The sequence below is a fragment of the Cyprinus carpio genome, chromosome B25, assembly GCF_018340385.1.
Source record: "Cyprinus carpio isolate SPL01 chromosome B25, ASM1834038v1, whole genome shotgun sequence".
Classification (NCBI taxonomy): Eukaryota; Metazoa; Chordata; class Actinopteri; order Cypriniformes; family Cyprinidae; genus Cyprinus; species Cyprinus carpio.
The window spans coordinates 15,355,509-15,383,377 of NC_056621.1; the positions used below are offsets into that span (position 1 = coordinate 15,355,509).

The 27,869-nt window shown below is 37.8% G+C and overlaps 1 protein-coding gene across 1 annotated transcript; it reads right to left on the reverse strand.

Annotated features, from left to right (window-relative positions):
* Window positions 1–223: 223 nt before the first annotated feature.
* On the reverse strand, window positions 224–27,277 carry man2c1 (mannosidase, alpha, class 2C, member 1). Its single transcript, XM_042752834.1, has 26 exons — window positions 27,079–27,277; window positions 26,705–26,830; window positions 26,510–26,633; window positions 26,355–26,425; window positions 26,100–26,277; window positions 25,816–26,005; window positions 25,125–25,231; window positions 24,092–24,202; window positions 23,915–24,007; window positions 8,872–8,988; window positions 8,694–8,789; window positions 8,460–8,605; window positions 8,135–8,258; window positions 6,696–6,817; window positions 6,534–6,619; window positions 4,846–5,007; window positions 4,599–4,681; window positions 4,413–4,507; window positions 4,219–4,323; window positions 3,936–4,092; window positions 3,704–3,847; window positions 1,150–1,259; window positions 971–1,050; window positions 753–892; window positions 560–663; window positions 224–487 (listed from the first exon to the last, which is right to left on the reverse strand). The coding sequence occupies exons 1-26, from the start codon at window positions 27,177–27,179 to the stop codon at window positions 349–351; spliced, it is 3,111 nt and encodes a 1,036-aa protein (XP_042608768.1). The 5' UTR covers window positions 27,180–27,277; the 3' UTR covers window positions 224–348.
* Between the last annotated feature and the right edge of the window lie 592 nt (window positions 27,278–27,869).

The window sequence follows — 27,869 nt, forward strand, 5'->3', positions numbered from 1 at the left end:
ATATATAATATATATATATATATATATATATATATATATATATATATATATATATATATATATATATATATATATATATATTTTGTTGTGTAAAATGCCTGCTTGGGGCATTATCATCTTTTACTTCTAGTGGTTTAATCAACAAAATTTACAAAGATTAACCCAATATAAATACAAAATAAATACAAAATAAATCCAACTTAAATCTTACTGTTTTAATAAAAATAAAGTTTGTGTGAAAAAAAAAAACTTAATTGAGACTTAATTGAAAATGTGTATGAATATCATAAACCACAGTTTTCCAAAGTGACATCAGCTACTTGGGGAAAACAAGCGATTCAAGTTCCATCACAACCGATATACAATTAAATGGATCACTGTATAATTAAGAAGAGATCTGATCTGAAAGGGTTTGAATGTTAAGGATATTCCAGAGGATGTCTTTGACATTGGAATACTGGAATCCGGACGCTCCAGGAGATCACAACTGTAAAGACAATTACCTTTGAGAATAATGTTCTTAACAATACAACAATGTTAGTATTGATTGTTTACTCACTGCCATGCTTCTTGTATGGGAAGGGAAGTTGACAAAGTCGTAGTCACGCTACTTCCGTGTGATTCATAGAGCCTTATAAGTAGGGCATTCTCTCTGCTTTCCGCCTGTGAGAAAAAGGAAACCGTTTGTGCTGAACACAGTGGGCAAAATCCATTAGGAGAGGTCACAGACAGTACATTTCATGAATGGGCACCTGTTTTATGGTCTCCAGGATGACCGCAGGACAGTTTACAGAGAATGCACTCCAGGGTTCAGCAATGACGCCATGAAAGACGTGGAGCGGGAAGTTCAGGTTGTAGGCGTACTGGATAACTGAAGCATCCTGGAAGAGGCCTTCACATGAATTGGTTTTATTCATGGTTGTCTGAAAATTGTTTATAATAGTTTTAAGATTCAGGAAGATATACCAACCTGTGTGTGGCATCAAGGCATAGGTAAAATTATGACTACCCATATCTGCATTGGCATCTGGTGCTTTTGGCGCACGCAATCTGTGAAAAAAAATTAGCCAAAACAACATTTTAATGAGCTGTCTGTACTTGTGTTAGAAAGATACTGCTGTGTTTGTTCATTCTGTGTGGGTAGCTTACAGGGACAAGGTCATGATGTTTTCATGGATCGAGTAGCCATATTTCGAGTCATTAAGAAGAGCCACGCCAAAGCCATGCTCAGACAGATCAGCCCATTTGTGACCCCACACCTATTAAATAAAGCATAAGTTCACACATTATGTAAGGTTTTACAAAAAAACATAAAACCACAGATGTTATGAGGAGGAGACATGGCTGAGAAACCAATGGGAAAAACTGCCGTGTTCAGCACAAGGGTGTTGGGAAGCACAGTCAATTGAATTAAAGGGGTCATATGATGCAATTTCAATGAAGAAGATCTGTAAAGTTGAAAAGACTAAAGTCTCAAATCCAAAGAGATATTTTTTATCAAAGTAAAGACTCTGCCATGCCCCCCAAAACGAATCATTCTAACACGACCCCACATCTATTATGTGGAAATATTTGTGTAATGCCACCCAAATGTTCACGCAAAGAAAGAAGGCGTGGTTTCAGTAACCGCAGTTAGTGTCGAAGCAGTCATGTCAGGGAGATGCTGTGTGTTTCTAGGTGAAAGCAAAAGCACTTTATTTGGCCTTCCGAAAGTAGATGCATTTAGGAAGCGTTAAGATTAGTTACAACAGAACAGCAACGCATTTTATGGATGACCGTTTCGTGAACCCAGGAGAGGAGGTAATCCTGACTTTGCTAGACAATCTGGCGCTTTTGAATCAGCTACTGTAAGAAGTGTTGTTATTAAAGTTTTTGCTATTGACTGTTCAAATGCGGAGTTTTGTGCGTTGTGTGTGTGTGTGAGAGAGAGACAGGATCACACAGTGGGGTCAGCTGTCTTAACAGTCCGTGGCTTGTGTACTGCAGACACATAGAAGCTTCTTCACTGTGTCTGTCACACGACTCTGTTCCCCTTTCGGGCTTGTACTGATGGTAAAACTGAAGACATTATTAACTGTCTTTACATTTATTTTGAAAGTTGAAGCTCGTGATTATTTAAAGGGGCGTTACATCTCCGACGAGTGCTTGCGATGTTAGGCCAATCACAATGCACTGGGTCAGTTGGCCAATCAGAGCAGTCTGCGCTTGCCAGAAGGAGGGACTGTGTAGAAAACGACACGTTTGAGAGAGGCGGGGAATAGAAGACCTAAAATAATGTACAGTATTAGAAAAATAATGTGTTTTTTGAACATTTAAGCATGTCAACATATTCTGTTACACCAAATACAGAAAATAATGATCTTTAAAAAAAGCATCATATGACCCCTTTAAAAGAGACAATTGTCCTATTGGCGATTACATTGTCTGGTGTTTTTGGCCTAGAATGTTCATGGGCATTCATTGGACCAACTAAAAAAAAAAAAAAAATTTGCCTAATTTGAACCAAAGAATCAAGGTTTAAAATGTGTTTATTCAGTTACTGAAATGTACACTTGGCAAAAAGTGTCCCAAACAAAGTACTCGTGGACTTTGGTGACAGTAACATCAAGTTTACAGACCATGAAGGAAGGCTGGGAACTCTCAGAGTCCACTGTCCTGCAGACTCCATTAGGGTTGGAGATAAACTCTGTAGTTGACTTTGAGGGTCAGAGTTGCCCAACCCTGCCACAGGGTTTCCTGTTTATAAATAAATGTTTTTAAAGGGCTCTCATTTCTCGTTTTTGTGGCCACCATGTTCCCTTCCCAGCCCAGAGTATGCCCACACTTGCCCCACTGTGCCCACACCTAGTTTACAGTGTAGACATACTAGGAGCTTTCGCACCACATAGTTCTAAGAACCAGAGAACCAATTTCCTCCTCGGGCTGTTTTCCTGGTTGCATTCGCAGCGGCTGCAGGAACCTTGAAGCGGGCGAGAGCGATGTCTTTATTCGCAGCATTAACAAACATCAACAACCAGTGAATGGAGGACAACATAATCAGAGCTGTTTTTGTTGTGTCATGGGTTTTGTGATAACGGAGATGGAATGTAAATGCACTATTTATGAGATTGAAAGGGCATGAAAATCTGACTAAATCTTCTGTGACAACTTGCAGTGTTACATATCATCGAGTCTTTGAAAAGAACACAACGCTGCAGACAACAGGTAGCCAAATACGATTATCGCTGTTTTCAATGTTCGTGTAGTAAATATTTTTACATGGCTTTTTAAAAAAGCCGGGTAGACAGTGTTTTGTATGTGTTTGGCCAATCAGCGTACACTTACATCACCGGTAGTTCTATAGGACTCTTTCCGGTGTGAAAGCCCCTACTGTGGGCATGTTATGGGTCCACAATTTGCCCCATTGGGGGCCCACTCTGGTCACTCAGCCCCTACTTTGGGCTGTGCCACTCAGGCACACACATGCCCTGTATTTCATGCCGGTATCGGGGCCCACAGCAGGGTACCCACGTGACTCAATTCTCTGCATGCAGTGGGCCCACACGGGCATATTTGGTGGGATGTTGTGCCCTTTACCACGCCCACAATGATGAGGTCACAGTAGACTATAACTTGACTACTACTACGAAGTGGACTCTTGACAAGAACTGCATGGATTGAGGGTGAAATTTGCATAAAAAGGATTAAACCAAGTACACACTACCTCAAAGCGAGCCCAATCCCAGGATGTGTTTCTATGAGTGGGCCTCTGCAGGTGTCCAAACTGGATCTCATAAGTAGCATTTGGGCTGCGCACCTGCACAGGGAACTCCACCTTCAGAAACTTATGTGACTCTTCCCAGTCCACCTGGAAACAAGATATCCATTATGCTTCACCAAGTTTCTTGAGAAATCGGTTGATTAAATATCAAGCATAAGATAACAATCTTTGCTACCTGCGTGTTGAATTTGATATAGGGGCAGCAAGCATCCAGAAGAATCTCCTGTTTAATAGTGCTTTTTCCGCTAATTCTCAGCGAGAAGGAGATGCTGCCCTGAAGTCCCCCTGATCTCACCACTTTGGCTGGCTCAATGACCTCAACTGCAGGCTTTCTAGGAAAGTAGAGTTATTGCCATCAAGATTATGACTTTAATTTTGGTTCATACAGAGTTCAAAGCTGGGTTCATACTGGATCAGAATCTGATCCCACCCACTGCAGTGACAAGAAACAGGCTCACCTTGTCTGAAGGTGGTAGTCCATCACATCCCAGGCATCCCAATACAGAGGCACATCATCAAACAATGCAAACTGGTTCCCGAGGTAACCCTCAGAAATGGTTTCCCTGGAGGCATAACAGTTTCTTGCAGTAAGTATTATAAACAGCCTTATAAGATTTTGCACTTTCTTTGAAGGTTCTATGTTATGACTCACCTGTCTGCTTGAAGCAAAAGCAGAGACATCAAACGACCCGTTTGGTCTATGGTGGCCTTCAAAAGACCATTCTCCATAATAATAGTCCCATCGACCTGTATCACACAGAGAACCCACAGAATGATGAAAATGTGTGGGTTGAATAAAAACATTGAATGATGGAATATTTCCAAGGGAATCAAGTACCATCATTGTGACAGAAACAGAGTCCTTAGGCTTTGCTGTCTCCGTGACTTGAGCGACTCCCACGCTAGGTACTTTCACCAAGGCTGCAGGAAACAGTTAGGGACCATAATTGGGGATGTGGTTCAAAGAACCTTTCTCTACTTTAATGAAATCTTACCCTATTGTTAGATACGAGTAGGAGATATCTTTGAGGTTGACCGAAAATAAGGTAATTTGAACAATTTTATGTTTTGTCTGTGGGAAGTACCTAATCTTGTTTGAGTGTCCTCCGCTGGCAGTGATATAACTTCAGTTCTTTCCCAAGGTAAAGTATTCAACACAGCTATGTTGGATCCTGCAACTTTCCCAGGAGCTGATCCCAGTGATTCACAAGCAGCAAAAAGTAGTCTTGATCCTGCGGTGCGGATCTCTGAAAATATGAAGTTCAGGCACAGGAAGTGAAGGCCTCTTATGAATAATCAAGATCCAATACAACTCATGTTTGGTTTTTCATACTTTGTGGTCCTTAAGCATATTATCAGTCTGTCGTTATCATTTACTCATCCTCATGTCATTCCAAACCCAACATGAAGGAATGGGATAAGAGGCAGAATGTTTACACATCTGTTTTCCATATGCACTATATTCCAAGTCTTTTCAAGCCATACAACTTTAGTTACGCTTCCTTCCAAAGCTGCATAGGTGCAATGTATCAATAATAAAAACAGGAAGTTGTTGCAACCGGGAAAGCCATTGTCACTAATTTTCCTGCATAATAAATTACTTGCGCCTCAGAACATGTAGACAAAATTCTATAATTATTGGTCCGCTGGTTATTTGGGTGATTTGATGAGGCAAATTAAAGGGATAGTTTACCCAAAAATGAAAATCCTGTTCTTAATTACTTGCTGTCATGTTGTTCCAAATTTGTAAGACCTTTGTTCATCTTTGGAACACAAATTAAGATATTTTTGATGAAATCAAATTTTTTAAGTTTTCTGACCCTGCATAGACAGCAATGCAACTGACACAAGGCCAAGAAAAGTAGCAAGGACATAGTTAAAAATAGTCCATAGGACTTCAGTGGTTCAATGGTGGTTCTATACAGGGTCAGAAAGCTTTCGGATTTCATCAAAAATATCTTATTTTGTATTCCAAAGATGAATGAAGGTTTCACGGGTTTGGAACGACATGAGGATGAGTAATTAATTACAGAATTATAATTTTTGGGTGAACTATGCTTTTAGTACAAGTTTTTTTTTTCACATCAAAGAATTTATTCAGTAAATGTTTCCATTTTAGTATTATTTTATTTAGTTTAACCATCATCTTATTGGATAAAAAAAAAAAAAAAAAAAAAACTCTGCCTCATTTGAGGGCATGTGTATTTTAAAATTTTATGCACAGAGAAATCTGCTAGTACTATGAGATGAAAGTTTCATAATTTAAATTCTTATTCTTCCACTATAGCTCTCAAATATGCCATATAAGGGTACATTAGACTTGTTTTGCTGTCAGCAAAACCAAGCACCACTGGTTCTCACGAGTCTCAAATTTGAGTATGCAGAAGTGTTATTGCGATTCCTGAAGCGTAATACTTTCAATGACTTAAATTTCAATACACTGCCCACACAAAGCCATTAAAATGATATCAGAAGACCTGGAATACAAGGCATGAATTGTATGGACTCCTTCTTGGTATTTTTTGAGACTGATCCCCCTCCCCTATATTTAAAGCTAGACACAGACAGTCCCCATTCACTTTGATTTGTATGGAAAAGAACATCCTTTATTTACAACTAAAGAATGAAAATAATGAAAAGCTTGGAGCAACATAAAGGCAAGTAATACAATAACTGGATCTTAAACTATGAATTTAATACTACTACTACTTATTTTTCTAAAATCAATGGTTAAAAGAAAATATACAGACAATAGTTAAGGCAGATGATTTACCGTCATAGTACTGTAAAGCATCCTCAACAACCATCTCAATACAGCTGCCAGGAATCACGTCATGAAACTGATTGAGTAGAAGCAATCTAAAAAACAACAGAGAGACACTTGAGATCTCAGCTATGTTATTATGAGCAGGATCTTTGATGCATTAGCACTTGCCTCCACAGCTCTTGAAGTTTGCATGCTGGGTATTTGAAACCATCTCTTTTACACAAGGCCAGACAGCTAGACACCTCAATGTCATGAAGCAAAGCTTCACACTGGCGGTTTCCCAATTTTATCTACAGAAAAAGAATTAAATGGAGGCACGATCATTCAGACATTGACAGTGTTTTATATTGGAACACTGGGCATATTCATAAATAATCACTCCCTTTATATATCTGGGCTGGGTTTCTCAAAATCATTATGACTTAAGGGGATCGTAGAGACCATAGATGGCAATGGTTGTTACAATGAAATTAGGTTCATGATGCTTTTGGGAAACCCAACCCCGATGAATAATGTTGTGAACTACAATATCAAAATTAAACACTCTTAAAGGTATCAGTGTTGGGGAAAGTTACTTTTAAAAGTAATGCCTTACAATATTGCATTACTCCCTAAAAAAGTAACTAAATACGTTACTTAGTTACTTTTTATGGAAAGTAATGTTACATTACTTTTGCGTTACTTTCACGTTACTTTTTAAATATGAGCAGGGCTTGATTGTTTTTTAATATAAGAAGTTCTAATTATAGCAAATGTAAAAGCCCTTTCACACCAAAAAGTGTAATGCATAAACCTCAGGCTGAGGAACAATAAATTCACGTCTGTACAGTAGAACACAGGAGAAGAAGTTTCAACACTCTTCAGCAATAAAAAAAAAACAATGAAGCACAATTTGTTAGTTTATCTAAAGTCATTTTTGATTATTAGTATGGTTGAACTGGATCATTAAAGGTCAGCAGCAAAGACACTGTTAATAAAAATGGGAATAGATCATTTGTGTTATTTAATATATTTAGTTATTGCAGGTTTGCGTCATATTCTGAGTTTGCATTTCACTGTTTTTGATTAATTTTGATGAATACTAAATCTGTTTTGTTTTTTGTTTTTTTTGTGAGTGGGATGAATTAATGCACATTCACATTTAGTCTAGAACTACAGTAACATCATGTTCACACAGCGCACACAACGCCTCCATTTCTCCCAATATGGGAACGGGAGGCTTGTCAGTCAAAAAATGGGAATACAAAGTAACTGGCATTACTTTTTTGAAAAAGTAACTCAGATATTTTCTTGTAAATTAAAAAGGAATGCGTTACTTTACTAGTTACTTGAAAAAAGTAATCTGATTACGTAACTCGCGTTACTTGTAATGCATTACCCCCAAAACTGGTCATAAATGAGGTCATTTAAACACTCTTAAAGGTATAGTAACCAAAAAAGCCTGTTATGTCAGAGAAAGGGAAAATGGTCATGTGAAAAAATTAATTATCAAATTTGATATTATTATCAAATCATGCACTGAACAATGAAAATCAATGCAGTTGCAATTTCACTCATTTTATTACTCTTGGAAGAGCACTATTGGGTTTTGAGAGAGGGAAACACACCTTTGCTTGGGTTGTGTAAGTGCCATTATGTAGCTCAAGGAAGAGCTCGCCAACCCACGTACAGAGGAGGGATGAGTCCGATTCCAGCTGAGAGAACAGGACATCAGGACTTGACATCTGGACCCTTGAAGACACAATCACGATCATCTCAAAATCAATACTAAAAAAAGACCACTTATTCTGGTAATCATTCATCACTGACGTCATGCAATTGTGTTACAGGCTAAGTGCATTTTATTGTTAGTTTATCATACTATTTGGTTTACACAACAGGAAATTAGTGTTTTTGTGTTACACCCTCAGACAGGGCGAAAAGGAAACTGACTTTGGCAGACAATCAGTGTCCTGAACACGTTGTAGACGGTCCAGCATTAGCTGTGTGGGGCCACCACCCCCGTCTCCGAAACCAAACAAAACCGCACTGTGATTGGCTCGTCCCTTGTCTTTATTGTTCTTCACCGTATTAATCAGCTGTGTTGGGGCCAAAGAAAAGAGAAATGATATGGGCGCTCATTTAAGTAAGCTCTCCAAATGATACATCACACGATGACACACTTACATCTTCCACTTTTCCATTCATCCCATAGGAGTTACCCGGAGGAAAGTGAGTGAGAACCAGCGACCCGTCAATACCTTCCCAAAAGAATGTGCTATGCTGGTGAAAAGAGGAAAGATTTATGTGGTTTTAAACATCAAAACGAGAGGTTTTTACATGTACAGATGTGGTAGGTACATACCGGGAATGTGTTTACAAGGTTCCAACTCAGCTTTTGAGTCAGAAAACGAGAAATCCCACATCCTTTCATGATTTGAGGCAGCTGTGCTGAGTAACCAAACGTGTCTGGCAGCCAGAACTGTGTGAGATACAGTAGACAGTCATTTAATAGAGGAAGAGGTGTGTGTGTGACTGTGTTTTAGAACAGTGACTAGCATAATACATGAATCTGTAGAATCTGTGTATGTATTACTTAATCTGATTATACACATAATCAGATCACATTATACTTAATCAGATTAAATTAGATTACATTTTAAAAAACTCATCAGATTACAGCTACTATTACTGATTACATTTTATTCACACCGTGGCAATAAATTATTCATTATTTTTTAATTCTCCTTAATTATTATTTTTATAAGTTTTGAAAATCTTTCAGTTTTGTGGAATTGCACACGCTGGCCACTAGTCAGGTGGTTATAATTACACCCGTATAATTAATGATGTATAGCTTTGTCTTTAGAAAGCTTCTGTTTTCTTGTTAAATTATTAATCTAATAAATTTACATGAAATACTTCCTGAGATTTTAAGTTCATATTTCAATAAATTAACAACTCATTTGCATGTCATGTGAGATAATTCTCACATGAGATGAAGGTAAACAACCTTAAATCTTTAATTTATTTATAACATTTTTATAATTTAATTAAGTATTAGTCTTTCAACCCAATGTAGGGGAAACCTGACAATGTAATGTTTAATGCACTTCATTGTTGTTGGTAAGAAAGAATGGAATATATTTTTCTTTCTCTTTCTATTTTTTATATCCATACAGTTCAAGATGATCAATGTAATATATTAGTCAAACGTAATCTTAAAGTAATCAAAAAATGGTTTTGTTTCATTATCTCTTCTCAAGGCCCATCTGTGGGTTGTGTCTGACAGATATAAAGCTTCATGTGGCCTCCTTTCAGGTTCTCAAGACCTCCTCAGCCTTGGCAGAGAAAAGATGTGCACTGTTTTTCTTTCGCAATCTGTTTTTTTTTTCCTATTAAAACTGCAGATTTATTTTAAAAAGAGGTCAAGACCTGGAACCGTGCCCATGAGTTACTGCATGCGCCTGCATCAACACTGATAACGAAATAGAGAAATTATTTGAACTGTATTAGTCATAGGAAGTGAATGTTTCTTTTTTTTTTTTTTGACAAATAGAGGTACCCTCACCTCTTTACAATAATGTCCAAAATTCAACCTTGAAGAAGTTCTGTCCGTGTAGAAACTGTCTGACCATAGATTCCCCAGAAGGCAAGTTGCCATCCGTGATACAAAGGAAATTTGAAAGATATTTTAACCTTGTTCTGAACAGAATGAGGTGAAGAAAAATGCACAAATATTTTCATCCTACCATTTCCACCCACGTGCCTCCGACTGGAATAAACTGGCCTTTCTGCACAAATTGCTTGATCTCTGAGAACAGGCTCTGGTACCAGCTCTTCACCCACTGAAACTGCTGTGCCTGAACATACACGTATGCTTTTGATGAGAGCATTTTCATTCATGTCTGTTGGTTTTGTACTCTAATCTAAAAAAAAAAAAAAAAAAACTTTTTACATGTGAATTAATGGGATACTCCACCCCAAAATGACAATTTTGTCATTAATCACTTATTCCCATGTCGTTCCAAGCCCGTAAAAGCTTTGTTCGTCTTTGGAACACAGTTTAAGATATTTTGGATGAAAACCGGAGGCCTGTGACTGTCTCATAGACTGCCAAGTAAATAACAGTGTCAAGGTCCATAAAAGGTATGAAAAGCATCGTCAGAATACTCCATCTGCCATCAGTGGTTCAAACGTAACATTATGAAGCGACAAGAAGTACTTTTTGCAGCACAAAGATGCGCTGCTTTCTTTCAAAGCAAAGCTAAATACACGTAAAAACAGCGCAACCTTCTGGCACGGATGAAACAGAAGAGCATACGGTGATATGGAGAGAGACAGAGGAGACTGTTGACAAAGGAATTGTTGAATAAAGTTGTTACTTTTGTTTTCTTCGCTTATAAAAAGTGTTCCTGTCACTTCATTACATTACGGTTGAATCACTGATGGCAGATGGACTATTCTTACGATGCTTTTCATACTTTTCTGGACCTTGACACTGTTATTTACTTGGCAGTCAATGGGACAGTCACAGGTCTCCCGGTTTTCATCCAAAATATCTTAAATTGTGTTCCGAAGATGAGCAAAGCTTTTACAGGTTTGGAATGACATGGGGGTAAGTGATCAATGACAAAATCGTCATTTTCATTTTGGGGGGGGGGAGGAGTATCCCTTAAACACAATATTTAGTAAGTTTATTAAGCATTTTCCATTGGCTGACGCCCACGGTGAAGTGGGTTCTTTCTCACTGTGCCTAAAAATAAAGAAAATCTGTAAGCATAGTCAGAAACCTACTTGTGAGCATGTAAAGACAAACTCTGGGTTCTTCTCCATCAGTCTGATCACAGTGACCCAGCTGCGAGCACACTTCCTGATGGTCTCTTCATATGGCCACAACCAAGCTGAGGAGGGGATTGAAAACATCCAACATCATCTAATATTCGTAATTGAAATTTTTTGGGAGTTAATAAGTCTTAAGTGTTTTTGAAAAAAATTATCTTACACTTACCAAGGCTGCACTTATTTTACAAATATATATATATTCATACATACATACACCACATGTGTGTATATATATATATATATGTATACAACAGGTCTAAAGACATCCATCTAAAAAAAAACAAAGCCATCTACACTGCAAGTACACACCACACACACACCAACACACATATATATTATATAGTATATATATAAAAAATGGAATATAATTACATTTTAAAGAAATTTTTTTTTTTGTTGTTTTTTTTATATATTTTAAAATTTAATTTTATTCCTGTGATGGGCAAAGCTGGATTTTCAGCAGCCATTTCTTTCAGAAATCAGTCTAATATACTGATTAATATTTTTGTGGACATACACATACATACACTCTTCAAAAAGATTAAAAATAAATTCAAGGCTTTGTATATTTTTAGCATGCCAACAGCTGTATAAATGAAACATAAAAACACTTTTCGTGTCCTAAATAGTGAAGTGAGCTAACATTTATTAAATATTACCTGAGTCAATGTGTGGCAGTGACCCATGGCATGCACCACGTGTTGACTCTCCCCATTTTTCTGGGCAAAAAACTTATGGGCTAGACTCCGCGCAGCAGCAAATGAACTGGGATCGGCTGGATCGCATAGATTCACCATCTCATTGGCTGTAAACAAGGCCTGGAATCCACGGCTGCTCTCCTTCTCACTAGCATCTGTCCAAACGCAGTGTAACACAGACCAGGAACATGTATTCAGTGCATACATTTTTGATTCCCAGCCAATATTAGCATCCAAGTGTGACAATACCTTGACAATATCCACAAGCATCTCAAAGTCAGTGAGAAGCTCTCTGACGTCTCGATTGAAAACAACAAGCTCGGCCTTCTGGAGAGTGAAATCCGTGGGTCGGGGGCGGCGATCATGCAACCTTGTCCGGCTCCAACAAGTCCATTACATGCAAAGTTCCACGTACAGGGTATGCTGGAAATTCAGATTAAAACATGAGGCTTGAACCAAATGCATATAAATTCAAGCTATTCTATTAGATTTCCACATACCCTCGAGGTTCACTGTCCTTCAAGCACTCGGTCATCAACACATAACTGGTCTTCTCACCTTCTTTGGTCAACCCTGAAAAATAATTCACATTGAATGCACTCGTACACCTTCTGCAACTCATGCAAGGGAGATTCTGATGTGGGCCTTGTCTCTCCTGACCTGGACTGGCTGTTGATCCGCCACAAGAGAGGAAAAAGGCCACTTCTCTCCATGCTCTCCCCATCCCAATCTAGGTGCACCTCCTTCCCTCTCCAGGCCTCGGGGAGTCTTCAAGCGACCACCTTGAACCAGCATGTCCACCATCTGTGAAAACATTCACACGGCAGCCCATAAATACTAAGTATACAGTGTACCGTTGTTAGGACAGTTAACCTTTGACGGCAAACTTTACGAGGGCCCGAATGCTCACGTCCCAAGAAACTTAAATACACAGGAATCTAAGGAAGCTTTGTTGGACTTGCATGCTGAATAAGGAATACGCGCTGCCTGCCGAAGGAACAACAGAGGATGGATTCAAACAAAAATAAACGGCAGATAAAGAAGAGTGTCAAACAAAAGAGTACTTGCAGGGAAATAATACAAGAGTGTTTAAATCACTGCGGGTCATAACAAAACCGGCGCGTGGCTCAAACAAACCAGTTAAACAAGGGACGGGCAAAAGGTCTCGTTATTAAACTTTCACGAAATAGTTTGACAGGAAAAAAAGTGCAAACCCACGAAATAATAATTATTTAACGATATGTAGAGTAAAAAGGGATAAGTTGAACAAGTAAATTGGGGCATTGATGAAGAAGAATGAATTAATAATTAATAGTATGCCGAAAGGAACACGATGTAACGTTACATAAAACATGCACTGGTTGACCTTCCTCTAAAGATTGCAGTCTGTGAAAATATATATCGGAGGAATACAACTTCTCGCTCGCTCAGTGAGAGTCCGTCTGTGTTTTCAGCAACGGAGTTGCGCTGGTGCATGATTAAAAAACTAAAGTTACAGTGTATGAATTCAAGAGAGAGCAGACTGCAGACGGCGTCTCTGTCTGCACTTGTACCCGGAAGAACTTTGGGGAGAAGAATAACGAGGATCAGCTGCAAATCCGATGAGTGCCTCGGTCGATGAACACTGGGGAACGCCATTGCTTCATGTGTTTATTCAACTGCAACAACAGCTATTCAGTCACTTGTCTGTTTCTTCTCTTATTCATTTTTTATTGTCTATAATATAATGGCACAGTATGATTTATTTTCCAAGCTTTCCAGTGTGAAGTTTTTTCTCTCTTTTTGTTAGCTAATGAAGATCTCATTATAATAATATCTTCTTAAATATCATATATAGCTTGGAAACATTGCATGTTGTTAGAGTTGTTTTTACATATGATTGACAAATACCCCTGCCTCCCTTTTACTAATCATCCCACCCCTTAACCATTTATGCACTAATTGCTCTCATAATAGCTTTAGATTTTATTGTTTATATACCATACTTTATTGTTAATTTGTAGTTTTTGTAGTCTTATTCTACTAGAATACAAACTAAGAGTTGAAAAGAAGCAGCTTTTGGAGACTTGTTGATTATTTTAGAGTTTAAATATGAATTATCTCTGAGTTTTTGTGATTGTAATCACTTCATTTCTGACATAATCATGATCTGAGTCATCAGATGCTTTGGAGACTAAACTCCTGAACCTGTCGGACTTTCACTATGTGTGTTTCTTGTTTCCTGCTGTATTTAAGGGGTATCCATTTTATTTAAATGTTTCAACATTGTGGTCTTTTGTTTATGTGTTGGCAGACAAAAAGTTTGAAAATATTAATTATGTTATCTGTGACACAAATAGATTAAATATCGTTCGCGGGAATTTATTAGTATATGATCAGATATTAGCTTCATGGTGCGTTGCAAAAATGGTAGTTAGTGTTGATAGAACTAAGCGTAGTCGCAGCATGAAGGAGTGACATACGTTCCGTGGTGGGGGCCTTTCATGTAGACAATGGGTATTTTCCTCCATTAGTATAATATAAACATTGTAGTAGGTGGGTTATACACAACGGATATTACAATTATAGGAATACCCGGTGAAGAGTGAGCGAGCAGATAATACAGGGTAGGAGAACTATTATAGTGAGATTGATAATACGGAAGAATGAAACTAGTATACATTATAAACATACTGTGGAAGATCATAAGAATGCTAACTTTAGAGGAAAAATAGTTAATGGCAGTGACTAGAACAGAAAAAAGAAAATAGGCACCAACACGAGATTCACCATGCAAAAAGCACAGTAAAGAACTTTTATCAATAGCAACACAACAAAATAAAAAAAAAAGCATGCATGTAGCGAAAATTATCATAGATTTTGTCACAGTGTTCATCACAAATATATGCAGGCGCAGCAGAGATCACAAGCAGAATAAATCAAAATCCACTTATTCTGTTGCCTTTGATTATTCAGTTTCCATCTGAGGAGGGGGGCAAAGAGTCTATCTGCAAGATTTTACAGCAACATTCTAACTAGCTTTAAACCCCACACACAAAGTTATCCGGTCAATTTATCTTCAGCAGAAGACGTTTTACCAGCTGTAAACGCAAAAAAGAATGAACATAAAATCAGCATGGAGACAATCATTGAAAGCAGGCATACTCCCCAAAACTTGCACGGCTCGTGTACGAGCTTCTAATATAGACCAAAAGTCAATCAATATAGCATTATGATCCTTGCCAACGACACTTAGATTAATGTTCATTCATTATTTTGGCCATTTTAGCTCTAACATCTAGTAACTCAACCCCCAGGAAATCAACCTTCCTGTGGAGTTCAACTCAAATCCAAACCGCTGACGACACATCGTTCAGCATCTTGTGAAAAGACAGGCCAGTGAAAGGTGGATGCTGAAAGTCAGGAACTGAGGGTCTTCCTTTCATCAAGCTAATTCACTCGAGTGTTTATGCAGGTTCTGGGAACGCCTGAAGCATCCAGGGACATTATTATTGCCTGGGCGTTTCGGTTCTGCATGATTGCTAGCGCAACGAAGCGTCCAAAGGTCAGAACTACACGCAAGCTGGGGAACAATAGGCCATTTCTGTGGCGTGTTCATTGGGAACGGAGAGCTGCGGCGCTCTGCACAATACCTTTCATTACTCTAATCGGTCCAACAGCCACACTAGTAAAATACAGGGTGGGGACATCATAACCACCCAATCTCCGTCCGCCACATATCCACGCCTGCACCCAGAACGTACCTCGTTGGGCCTCGGGCATTGAAAGCTGCGTGTTTTCCCCCACCCACATCTGCTTGGCACCCCAGCGCAGAGAGATGTCACATGCCGGCGTGACATCAAAGGGAAGGCCCACCCTGCAGCAGATTCATTGTAATGCTTTGTTCCTGCTTCCACAAAGCCACCAGGTTTGAATGTCAATGGTGGGTTATACAAATGCGGTGAAGTTACATACTGTAATGAAAACGACATATTTTTACTCTCCTCTCCGTGGCATCAAGGTTTTTTTGAGTCCTGGTGGATGATTAGTAGAAATCGGAAGGTGGGTTGAAGAAGAACCAGACCTCAAATAGCTCAGAGTTCCTTGAACATTTTTGATCTAAATATTGCATGCAACCATATTGCGTTCTCAGCGACTATGGTCTGTGAGATGCAAGGACAGAAAACGTGAATGATGTTTGGAGCGACTGCGAGTGCTTGTAATATGCGCTAGATGTCATCAGGATGTTAGAGTTAACGATCATGGATATGTTTTGTTACGCTCTTTCCTCAGCCAGCATTGTCACCCTGAGGGTTTTCCTCTTTTTTGTTCTTCTAATTGTTAGATCTATGTGAACAGAACAGAACACGGGCAAGTTTATGTAGAATCTTTGAATTTCAGTTCTCCGTAATCAGGTTCCAATTCTTTGTCCACGTCAATATGGTAAACTTTCAAAAAGCGTGTGTGCCCACACCATTCAGAATTTCGGACTAGAAAAATACTGTCGGATAGTGTAAGGAAGAGCACAAAAAGCACCACTTAAAGGCAAAGAGTTCACCCAAAAAATGAAAATTAACTCTCATGAGATAACCACACCCTCAAGCCATCCTAGTGTAGTCATATAACTGTCCTCTTCATTTCAGATCTTGAATGCAATCTGAGTTTATATGTAAACTAAAAACTGTAAATTAAAACAAATGTTATATTACAAAAACTCAAGAATTGTGAGAAGTCCAAAAAATACTGATCCATCCATCATAAAAGTAAGCGCCAACACACGATTCCACGGTGTTTCTGAAGGTGAATCGATGCGTTCATAGAAAGAAAATTGTTACATTCTTTGGCTGGGACTTGTTTGCCCCTCACCTTCCGCCAACATCTGATCATGCCAGATTTGTCACAGTAGCAACGGTTAAATATGAATGCAACTATCAGCTCAATGCAAGAATACAATAAAATAAATGTGGGAATACAGCTGTCATAAATTTACAGATCATATTTAAATACAATCACACATGTAAGCTGGATTTCAAACACACCAGCTTCCTATACTGAAGAGATGACTTATGCCAAGCTGCTATGTGCCTGACACTTCCCTACAATTAATGATGGTTAATTCTGATTGGATTTTTAGTGCCGTTAGGATTTACATTGTACTCTTATGGCCATGTACACTCTGTGATGGTTCCATCTTCACAATGGTGAATCTAAACATTGATTTATAATTCACATTCATTTGTATAGCTTCAAAAGAGAGCAAAGCAGTATAGGATTCAGCTAGACGAGGCCTATTTGAGACTGCTTGGGTTGATGAATCATTTTGAGACGGTAGTTGACAATTCAGTATATATGGCAAGGAAGTCAGTTCCATGGCAGGCGTGTCCAGAGTTCTCTTGCTCAAATATTTTTTCTTAAATAAAAACTCTTGTACTTGTTGTTGTTATCAATCTGTGTTAATAAAATTCACTGTTGATCTAACAAGCGATAATAATAGGATGCGGGTTAGACAAGACTTGTTTGCACGGAAATGAAAAGGAGTTCTTATCTTCATGCAAAAAGAAAAAAAACACTTTTTGGTCCGAGTCGCCTTAACCAAAAGATTTTTTGCATCGGAAAAAAGGTCTATTGGTCATTAGTGTTTGCAATGTATGAAGCACAGCTCCTACACAAAATTCACAGCAAATTTGCATGACAAAAATAAGGTGCTCTGTCTTATAGTAAAAGTTGTGGGGGCAAGAAAGTCCCTTGACTACTTGGTCAACAGATCTTTGAAGCACAGTCCCTTTCAAAAAAACCAAGCAGTTTCTGATGGTCATGTGCGTTTATTTTGGTTTTAAAATCTATTGACCAACTTTAACCGGTTTTGTGAAATCTTGCATGAAGGTCTTTTGGGGTCTCAAATAAAATTTCCTCATGTGCACTGATTCCTAGTAAAATGGACTTCATTTGATCTTTCTATAAACGTAACATTCTGATACATGTGACCACATCTTTATTTAATTGTGGTGTGTTTAACACTTAACCTTTTTCTCAAAAGACACCAAAACCATTGTAATGATCCGAAGCAGTCCTAGCATAGAGGCCATTATTAATTGGTTGCTAGAAACCTGAAGGTTAGAATTAACCTCATAAGTAACAGTAGCTATGTTGAATCGTCTCAACTGTGTTTTTAATGCAGAATTGTATTAGTTGTAATATTCAATTAGTGATCACAACCTGGTTTAACTTATTTAGTCATCAATTGAACGTTAGGGACATTAAAGTCAACATGAAATTGCATTTGTTTTTTCATAATGTTGATGGATTTCTAGAGTGGAGACAAAAATGCCAGGACTGATTTAAATCCGGGGTGTTGGGCATTGCCTGAATTAATAAAAGTTATGGATGCAAAAGTTGATTTTTTTTTAATTTTTTTACTTTTTTGTGAAATTATGAATCACGCGTGTGAGTGTTAATGCAACATGCAAGAAGAAATTTTTGGTAAATCAATTTCACGTTTACTCAACAGAAGTTAAAATAACTTTGTAACTTCCCTCAAAAAAGCCCAGACTACTTCTTTGTTTAGCAGTTTCTCAATATGATTTAGCAAGTCCATCACCACTGACATACTGCCACAAAAATACACAAATTTTGGCTGTGATTACACATTTGTGTGACAAACCCAGTGCTGTCAATGAACACTCATGCACATGTATAGGGCACCGTGGTTCAAGTAAACATATCTGTCCATGCACTGCACACTGCAATTAGAACTAAACCATAGATAGTCATATAAGGTCTTAAAGTCATGCTAAGTCACAACCTTCCCCCTCACATATGTTCAATCTTATTCACAGCAATTTTGTTGTGGCCAAAGAAAGTGGTGATGCAACCACGGCCAGCACACGTCACTGTCATGGCACCAGCTCATCGCCTCGCATGCGTGTCACAACAATAATACTCACGTCTGTTACCCAGGAGTAGGAAGTGTCTGACATCACAACACTCTGCACACTCAACTGTGTATTTTACGATAACATACCCCAGTTCATCCAAGGAAATGTCTCCTTGAAGGGAAGACAAGAAAATATGAAGTGAGAGGAAATTTTTTTGTGAATATATTGTCACAACAAATGATGTGGACTATTTTTTCGAGATAAAAAACACACACACACACAGATGATTAATAGATAGATTAGTGAGTTAAAACAGTTTTTGTTCTCAATTAAGTCAATGGGGTCCAAACCTACTGGACACCATTGAACTTCCACTGTTGAAAAAAAAAAAAAAAAACATCATTGTGCGCAGTAGAAGAAAAAAAGTCAAACAGGTTTGAATGGACATGATGGGAAGTAATATGACAGAATTTGTGGATTAAAAAGCAGATAATCCTACAGAAACATATGGGTCGGAGTCATACAAGCTCCAAGGTTTCTGAGATTCGTGTGTTAGCTCAATACAAAAATACAAAATAGACATTCATGCGGCATGCACTTTAGAATAATCAGACATCACTTCTGAGACACATTATGATATAGAACAAGGACACGTTTGTCCTTAAGTGGAGGGGGGAAAAGTGACTGGACCGTGTTTAAGTTGACGGTGGATTTTGAACAATCCATGACTAGACATTTCACAAAGAATTTTTATAGCAAAAGGTCGTGCGTGTCAGATGGTCCAAACAAAAAGTATACGCTGCTGGCTGGGTCTCTCTGGGTTTCAGATCACAAAACCCAAAAAACCGACCATACAGCTGTTCAAAGAAAAAGGAACGTTAGAATTAAATAACTGTAAGTCAAACGAGCTTAAAAAAAATGGTCCCCTTTTACTTTCGCTTGACATCTTTAAGAACTTTCTATTTCTCATAAAATATACAAATAGTGCCTTGTACCATGATTGTCTTATTATGTACTGTCTTATTGTGTGCATTGCAATAGATCCTAATATGCACATCAGTTTTGGCCCATATGCTCCCCAAAAAACAAAACCACTCGCGTAATAAAAAGCTTAAACCCGACCCGCGTTTAGTCTAGAGGGACATAAACGACATTAAGGGGAGGTAATCTGTTTGATTGAGGCAAATTAAAGGGGATAGTTTACCCCCAAAATGAAAATCCTGTTCTTAATTTACTTGCTGTCATGTTTGTTCCAAAATTGTAAAGACCTTTGTTCATTCTTTGGACACACAATTAAGATATTTTTTGATGAAATCAAATTTTTTAAGTTTTTCTGACCCTGCATAGACAGCAATGCAACTGACACAAGGCCAAGAAAAAGTAGCAAGGACATAGTTAAAATAGTCCATAGGACTTCAGTGGTTCAATGGTGGTTCTATACAGGGTCAGAAAACGCTTTCGGATTTCATCAAAAATATCTTATTTTGTATTCCAAAGATGAATGAAGGTTTCACGGGTTTGGAACGACATGAGGATGAGTAATTAATTACAGAATTATAATTTTTGGTTGAACTATGCTTTTAGTACAAGTTTTTTTTTCACATCAAAGAATTTATTCAGTAAATGTTTCCATTTTAGTATTATTTTATTTAGTTTAACCATCATCTTATTGGATAAAAAAAAAAAAAAAAAAACTCTGCCTCATTTGAGGGCATGTGTATTTTAAAATTTTATGCACAGAGAAATCTGCTAGTACTGTGAGATGAACAGTTAATAATTTAAATTCTTATTCTTCCACTATAGCTCTCAAATATGCCATATGGGGATACATTACACTTGTTTTGCTGTCAGCAAAACCAAGCACCACTGGTTCTCATGAGTCTCAAATTTGAGTATGCAGAAGTGTTATTTCGATTCCTGAAGCGTAATACTTTTAATGACTTAAATTTCAATACACTGCCCACACAAAGCCATTAAAATGATATCAGAAGACCTGGAATACAAGGCATGAATTGTATGGACTCCTTCTTGGTATTTTTTGAGACTGATCCCCCTGCCCCTCCCCTATATTTAAAGCTAGACACAGACCAGTCCCCATTCACTTTGATTTGTATGGAAAAGAACATCCTTTATTTACAACTAAAGAATGAAAATAATGAAAAGCTTGGAGCAACATACCGGCAAGTAATACAATAACTGGATCTTAAACTATTAATACAACAACACAACTACTCAAAAATCTAAAAATCAATGGTTAAAAGAAAATATACAGACAATAGTTAAGGCAGATGATTTACCGTCATAGTACTGTAAAGCATCCTCAACAACCATCTCAATACAGCTGCCAGGAATCACGTCATGAAACTGATTGAGTAGAAGCAATCTAAAAAACAACAGAGAGACACTTGAGATCTCAGCTATGTTATTATGAGCAGGATCTTTGATGCATTAGCACTTGCCTCCACAGCTCTTGAAGTTTGCATGCTGGGTATTTGAAACCATCTCTTTTACACAAGGCCAGACAGCTAGACACCTCAATGTCATGAAGCAAAGCTTCACACTGGCGGTTTCCCAATTTTATCTACAGAAAAAGAATTAAATGGAGGCACGATCATTCAGACATTGACATAGTGTTTATATTGGAACACTAGGCATATTCATAAATAATCACTCCCTTTATATATCTGGGCTGGGTTTCTCAAAATCATTATGACTTAAGTGGATCGTAGAGACCATAGATGGCAATGGTTGTTACAATGAAATTAGGTTCATGATGCTTTTGGGAAACCCAACCCCGATGAATAATGTTGTGAACTACAATTTCAAGAGGAGGTTAGCCAATCATAAATGAGGTCATTTAAACACTCTTAAAGGTATAGTAACCAAAAAAGCCTGTTATGTCAGAGAAAGGGAAAATGGTCATGTGAAAAAATTAATTGTTATCAAATTTGATATTATTATCAAATCATGCACTGAACAATGAAAATCAATGCAGGTGCAATTTCACTTATTTTATCAATTTGGAAGAGCACTATTGGGTTTTGAGAGAGGGAAACACACCTTTGCTTGGGTTGTGTAAGTGCCATTATGTAGCTCAAGGAAGAGCTCGCCAACCCACGTACAGAGGAGGGATGAGTCCGATTCCAGCTGAGAGAACAGGACCATCAGGACTTGACATCTGGACCCTTGAAGACACAATCACGATCATCTCAAAATCATTACTAAAAAAAGACCACTTATTCTGGTAATCATTCATCACTGACGTCATGCAATTGTGTTACAGGCTAAGTGCATTTTATTGTTAGTTTATCATACTATTTGGTTTTACACAACAGGAAATTAGTGTTTTTTGTGTTACACCCTCAGACAGGGCGGAAAAGGTAAACTGACTTTGGCAGACAATCAGTGTCCTGAACACGTTGTAGACGGTCCAGCATTAGCTGTGTGGGGGCCACCACCCCCGTCTCCGAAACCAAACAAAACCGCACTGTGATTGGCTCGTCCCTTGTCTTTATTGTTCTTCACCGTATTAATCAGCTGTGTTGGGCCAAAGAAAAGAGAAATGATATGGGCGCTCATTTAAGTAAGCTCTCAAATGATACATCACACGATGACACACTTACATCTTCCACTTTTCCATTCATCCCATAGGAGTTACCCGGAGGAAAGTGAGTGAGAACCAGCGACCCGTCAATACCTTCCCAAAAGAATGTGCTATGCTGGTGAAAAGAGGAAAGATTTATGTGGTTTTAAACATCAAAACGAGAGGTTATTACATGTACAGATGTGGTCGGTACATACCGGGAATGTGTTTATACAAGGTTCCAACTCAGCTTTTGAGTCAGAAAACGAGAAATCCCACATCCTTTCATGATTTGAGGCAGCTGTGCTGAGTAACCAAACGTGTCTGGCAGCCAGAACTGTGTGAGATACAGTAGACAGTCATTTAACAGAGGAAGAGGGTGTGTGTTTGACTGTGTTTTAGAACAGTGACTAGCATAATACATGAATCTGTAGAATCTGTGTATGTATTACTTAATCTGATTATACACATAATCAGATCACATTATACTTAATCAGATTAAATTAGATTACATTTTAAAAAAACTCATCAGATTACAGCTACTATTACTGATTACATTTTATTCACACCGTGGCAATAAATTATTCATTATTTTTTAATTCTCCTTAATTATTATTTTTATAAGTTTTGAAAATCTTTCAGTTTTTGTGGAATTGCACACGCTGGCCACTAGTCAGGTGGGTTATAATTACACCCGTATAATTAAATGATGTATAGCTTTGTCTTTAGAAAGCTTCTGTTTTCTTGTTAAAATTATTAATCTAATAAATTTACATGAAATACTTCCTGAGATTTTAAGTTCATATTTCAATAAATTAACAACTCATTTGCATGTCATGTGAGATAATTCTCACATGAGATGAAGGTAAACAACCTTAAATCTTTAATTTATTTATAACATTTTTATAATTTAATTAAGTATTAGTCTTTCAACCCAATGTAGGGGAAACCTGACAATGTAATTTTAATGCACTTCATGTTGTTGGTAAGAAAGAATGGAATATATTTTCTTTCTCTTTCTATTTTTTATATCCATACAGTTCAAGATGATCAATGTAATATATTAGTCAAACGTAATCTTAAAGTAATCAAAAATGGTTTTGTTTCATTATCTCTTCTCAAGGCCCATCTGTGGGTTGTGTCTGACAGATATAAAGCTTCATGTGGCCTCCTTTCAGGTTCTCAAGACCTCCTCAGCCTTGGCAGAGAAAAGATGTGCACTGTTTTTCTTTCGCAATCTGTTTTTTTTTTCCTATTAAACTGCAGATTTATTTTAAAAAGAGGTCAAGACCTGGAACCGTGCCCATGAGTTACTGCATGCGCCTGCATCAACACTGATAACGAAATAGAGAAATTATTTGAACTGTATTAAGTCATAGGAAGTGAATGTTTTTTTTTTTTTTTTTTGGACAAATAGAGGTACCTCACCTCTTTACAATAACGTCCAAATTCAACCTTGAAGAAGTTCTGTCCGTGTAGAAACTGTCTGACCATAGATTCCCCAGAAGGCAAGTTGCCATCCTGATACAAAGAAATTTGAAAGATATTTTAACTTGTTCTGAACAGAATGAGGTGAAGAAAAATGCACAAATATTTTCATCCTACCATTTCCACCCACGTGCCTCCGACTGGAATAAACTGGCCTTTCTGCACAAATTGCTTGATCTCTGAGAACAGGCTCGGGTACCAGCTCTTCACCCACTGAAACTGCTGTGCCTGAACATACACGTATGCTTTTGATGAGAGCATTTCATTAATGTCTGTTGTTTTGTACTCTAATCTAAAAAAACAACAACCTTTTTACATGTGAATTAAAGGGATACTCCACCCCAAAATGAAAATTTTGTCATTGATCACTCACCCCCATGTCGTTCCAAACCCGTAAAAGCTTTGTTCGTCTTTGGAACACAGTTTAAGATATTTTGGATGAAAACCGGGAGGCTTGTGACTGTCCCATAGACTGCCAAATAAATAACAGTGTCAAGGTCCAGGAAAGTATGAAAAGCATCGTCAGAATACTCCATCTGCCATCAGTGATTCAACCTAAAATTATGAAGCAACGAGAATACTTTTTGCAGCACAAAGATGCACTGCTTTCTTTCAAAGCAAAGCTAAATACACGTAGAAACAGCACATCCTTGTGGCACGGATGACACAGAAGAGCATACGGTGATATGGAGAGAGACAGAGGAGACTGTTGACAAAGGAATTGTTGAATAAAGTTGTTACTATATAAAAAGTGTTCCTGTCACTTCATTACGTTACGGTTGAACCACTGATGGCAGATGGATTATTCTGACGATGCTTTTCAAACTTTTCTGGACCTTGACACTGTTATTTATTTGGCAGTCAATGGGACAGTCACAGTCCTGCCGGTTTTCATCCAAAATATCTTAAATTGTGTTCCGAAGATGAGCAAAGCTTTTACAGGTTTGGAATGACATGGGGGTAAGTGATTAATGACAAAATCGTCATTTTCATTTGGGGGGGGGGGGGGGGGTATACGTTCGATCCCTTAAACACAATATTTAGTACGGTTTATTAAGCATTTTCCATTGGCTGACGCCCACGGTGAAGTGGGTTCTTTCTCACTGTGCCTAAAAATAAAGAAAATCTGTAAGCATAGTCAGAAACCTACTTGTGAGCATGTAAAGACAAACTCTGGGTTCTTCTCCATCAGTCTGATAACAGTGACCCAGCTGCGAGCACACTTCCTGATGGTCTCTTCATATGGCCACAACCAAGCTGAGGAGGGGATTGAAAACATCCAACATCATCTAATATTCGTAATTGAAATTTTTTGGGAGTTAGTAATTCTCTTACACTTACCAAGGCTGCACTTATTTTACAAATATATATTCATACATACATACACATGTGTGTATATATATATATATATATATATATATATATATATATATATATATATATATATATATATATATATATATATATACACACACATACATATATATACATATTACACACACACACACACACACACATTATATATATATATATATATATATATAAAATGGAAATTATTACAATTTAAAGCAATTGTTTTTTTGTTTTTTTGATATATTTTAAAATTTAATTTATTCCTGTGATGGCAAAGCTGGATTTTCAGCAGCCATTTCTTTCAGAAATCAGTCTAATATACTGATTAATATTTTTGTGGACATACACATACATACACTCTTCAAAAAGATTAAAAATAAATTTAAGGCTATTGTATATTTTAGCATGCCAACAGCTGTATAAATGAAACATAAAACTACTTTTCGTGTCCTAAATAGTGAAGTGAGCTAACATTTATTAAATATTACCTGAGTCAATGTGGCAGTGACCCATGGCATGCACCACGTGTTGACTCTCCCCATTTTTCTGGGCAAAAAACTTATGGGCTAGACTCCGAGCAGCAGCAAATGAACTGGGATCGGCTGGATCGCATAGATTCACCATCTCATTGGCTGTAAACAAGGCCTGGAATCCACGCTGCTCTCCTTCTCCTAGCATCTGTCCAAATGCAGTGTAACACAGACCAGGAACATGTATTCAGTGCATACATTTTTGATTCCCAGCCAACATTAGCATCAAAGTGTGACAATACCTTGACAATATCCACAAGCATCTCAAAGTCAGTGAGAAGCTCTCTGACGTCTCGATTGAAAACAACAAGCTCGGCCTTCTGGAGAGTGAACTTCCCGTTTGGGTCGGGGGCGGCGATCATGCAACCTTGTCCGGCTCCAAAAAGTCCATTACATGCAAGTTCCACGTACAGGGTAATGCTGAAAATTCAGATTAAAACATGAGGCTTGAACCAAATGCATTTAAATTCAAGCTATTCTATTAGATTTCCACATACCCTCGAGGTTCACTGTCCTTCAAGCACTCGGTCAGAACATAACTGGTCTTCTCACCTTCTTTGGTCAAACCCTGAAAAATAATTCACATTGAATGCACTCGTAAACCTTCTGCAACTCATGCATGAGATTCTGATGTGGGCCTTGGTCTCCTGACCTGGACTGGCTGTTGATCCCGCCACACCATTCCCTCTCCATCGCTCTCCCATCTCAGGTGCACCTCCTTCCCTCTCCAGGCCTCGGGGATCTTCAAGACCACCTTGAACCAGCATGTCCACCATCTGTGAAACATTCACAGGCAATAAACTACTATATACAGTTTGTTAGACAGTAAACCTTTGACGCATCTTACGTGGGCCCGAATGCGTCACCAACTTTACAAGGCTGGAAGCTTTGTTGGACTGCATCTGAATAAGGAATACGCTTCTCCGACAGGAACACAGAGATGGATTCAAGCGGATGAGTGTCTCCAAACAGTCTGCAGGGAATGAGAGTGTTTAAATCACTGCTCATAACAAACCATCAACTACAGTAAACAAGGTCAAAGGTCTTTTATTAACCTTCAAGGAATAGTTTACAAGAAATAACTACTAAATAATAATTATTTAACGATATGTAGAGTAAAATGTATAAGTTGAACCAGTAAATTTGCATGAACATGAATAATTAATTAATAGTATGCATGAAAGGAAACGATGTAACGTACATAAAAATGCACTGGTTTACCTTCCTCTAAGATTGCAGTCTGTGAAATATATATCGGAGATAAACTTCTCCGCTCGCTCCAGTAGAGTCCGTCTGTTTTTCAGCACAGGTTGGTGGTGCATGATTAAAAACTAAAGTAGTTATGAATTAAGAGAGAGCAGCTGCAGACGCGTCTCTGTCTGCACTTGTACCCGGAAGAACTTTGAGAATAATAAACGATCAGCTGCAAATCCGAGTGCCTCGGTCAATGAACACTGGAGGACGCCATTGCTTCATGTTTTACAACTGCAGCAACATGCTATTCAGTCACTTCTGTTTCATTCTCTTATTCAGTTTTATTGTCTAAAATATAATGCACAGTATGTATTTATTTTCAGCTGCCGGTGGTAGTTTTTTCTCTCCTTTTTGTTAGCTATATGAAGATCTCATTATAATAATATCACATTAATATCATTATATATCTTGGAAACATTGCATGTGTTATAGTTTGTTTTTACAATGATTACAAATACCCCTGCCTCCCTTTTACTAATCATCCACCCCTTACCATTTATGCACTAATTTCCTCTCATAATAGCTTTAATATTTATTGTTATATACCTATATTTATTGTTAATTTGTAGTTTTTTTAGTCTTCTGCTACTAGACTACAAACTAAGAGTTGAAAAGAAGCAGCTTTTGGAGACTTGTTGATTATTTTAGAGTTTAAATATGAAATAAGCTGAGTTTTTGTGATGTAATCAATTCATTTCTGACATAATCATGATCTGATCATCAGATGCTTTGGAGATTAACTCCTAACCTGTAACTTT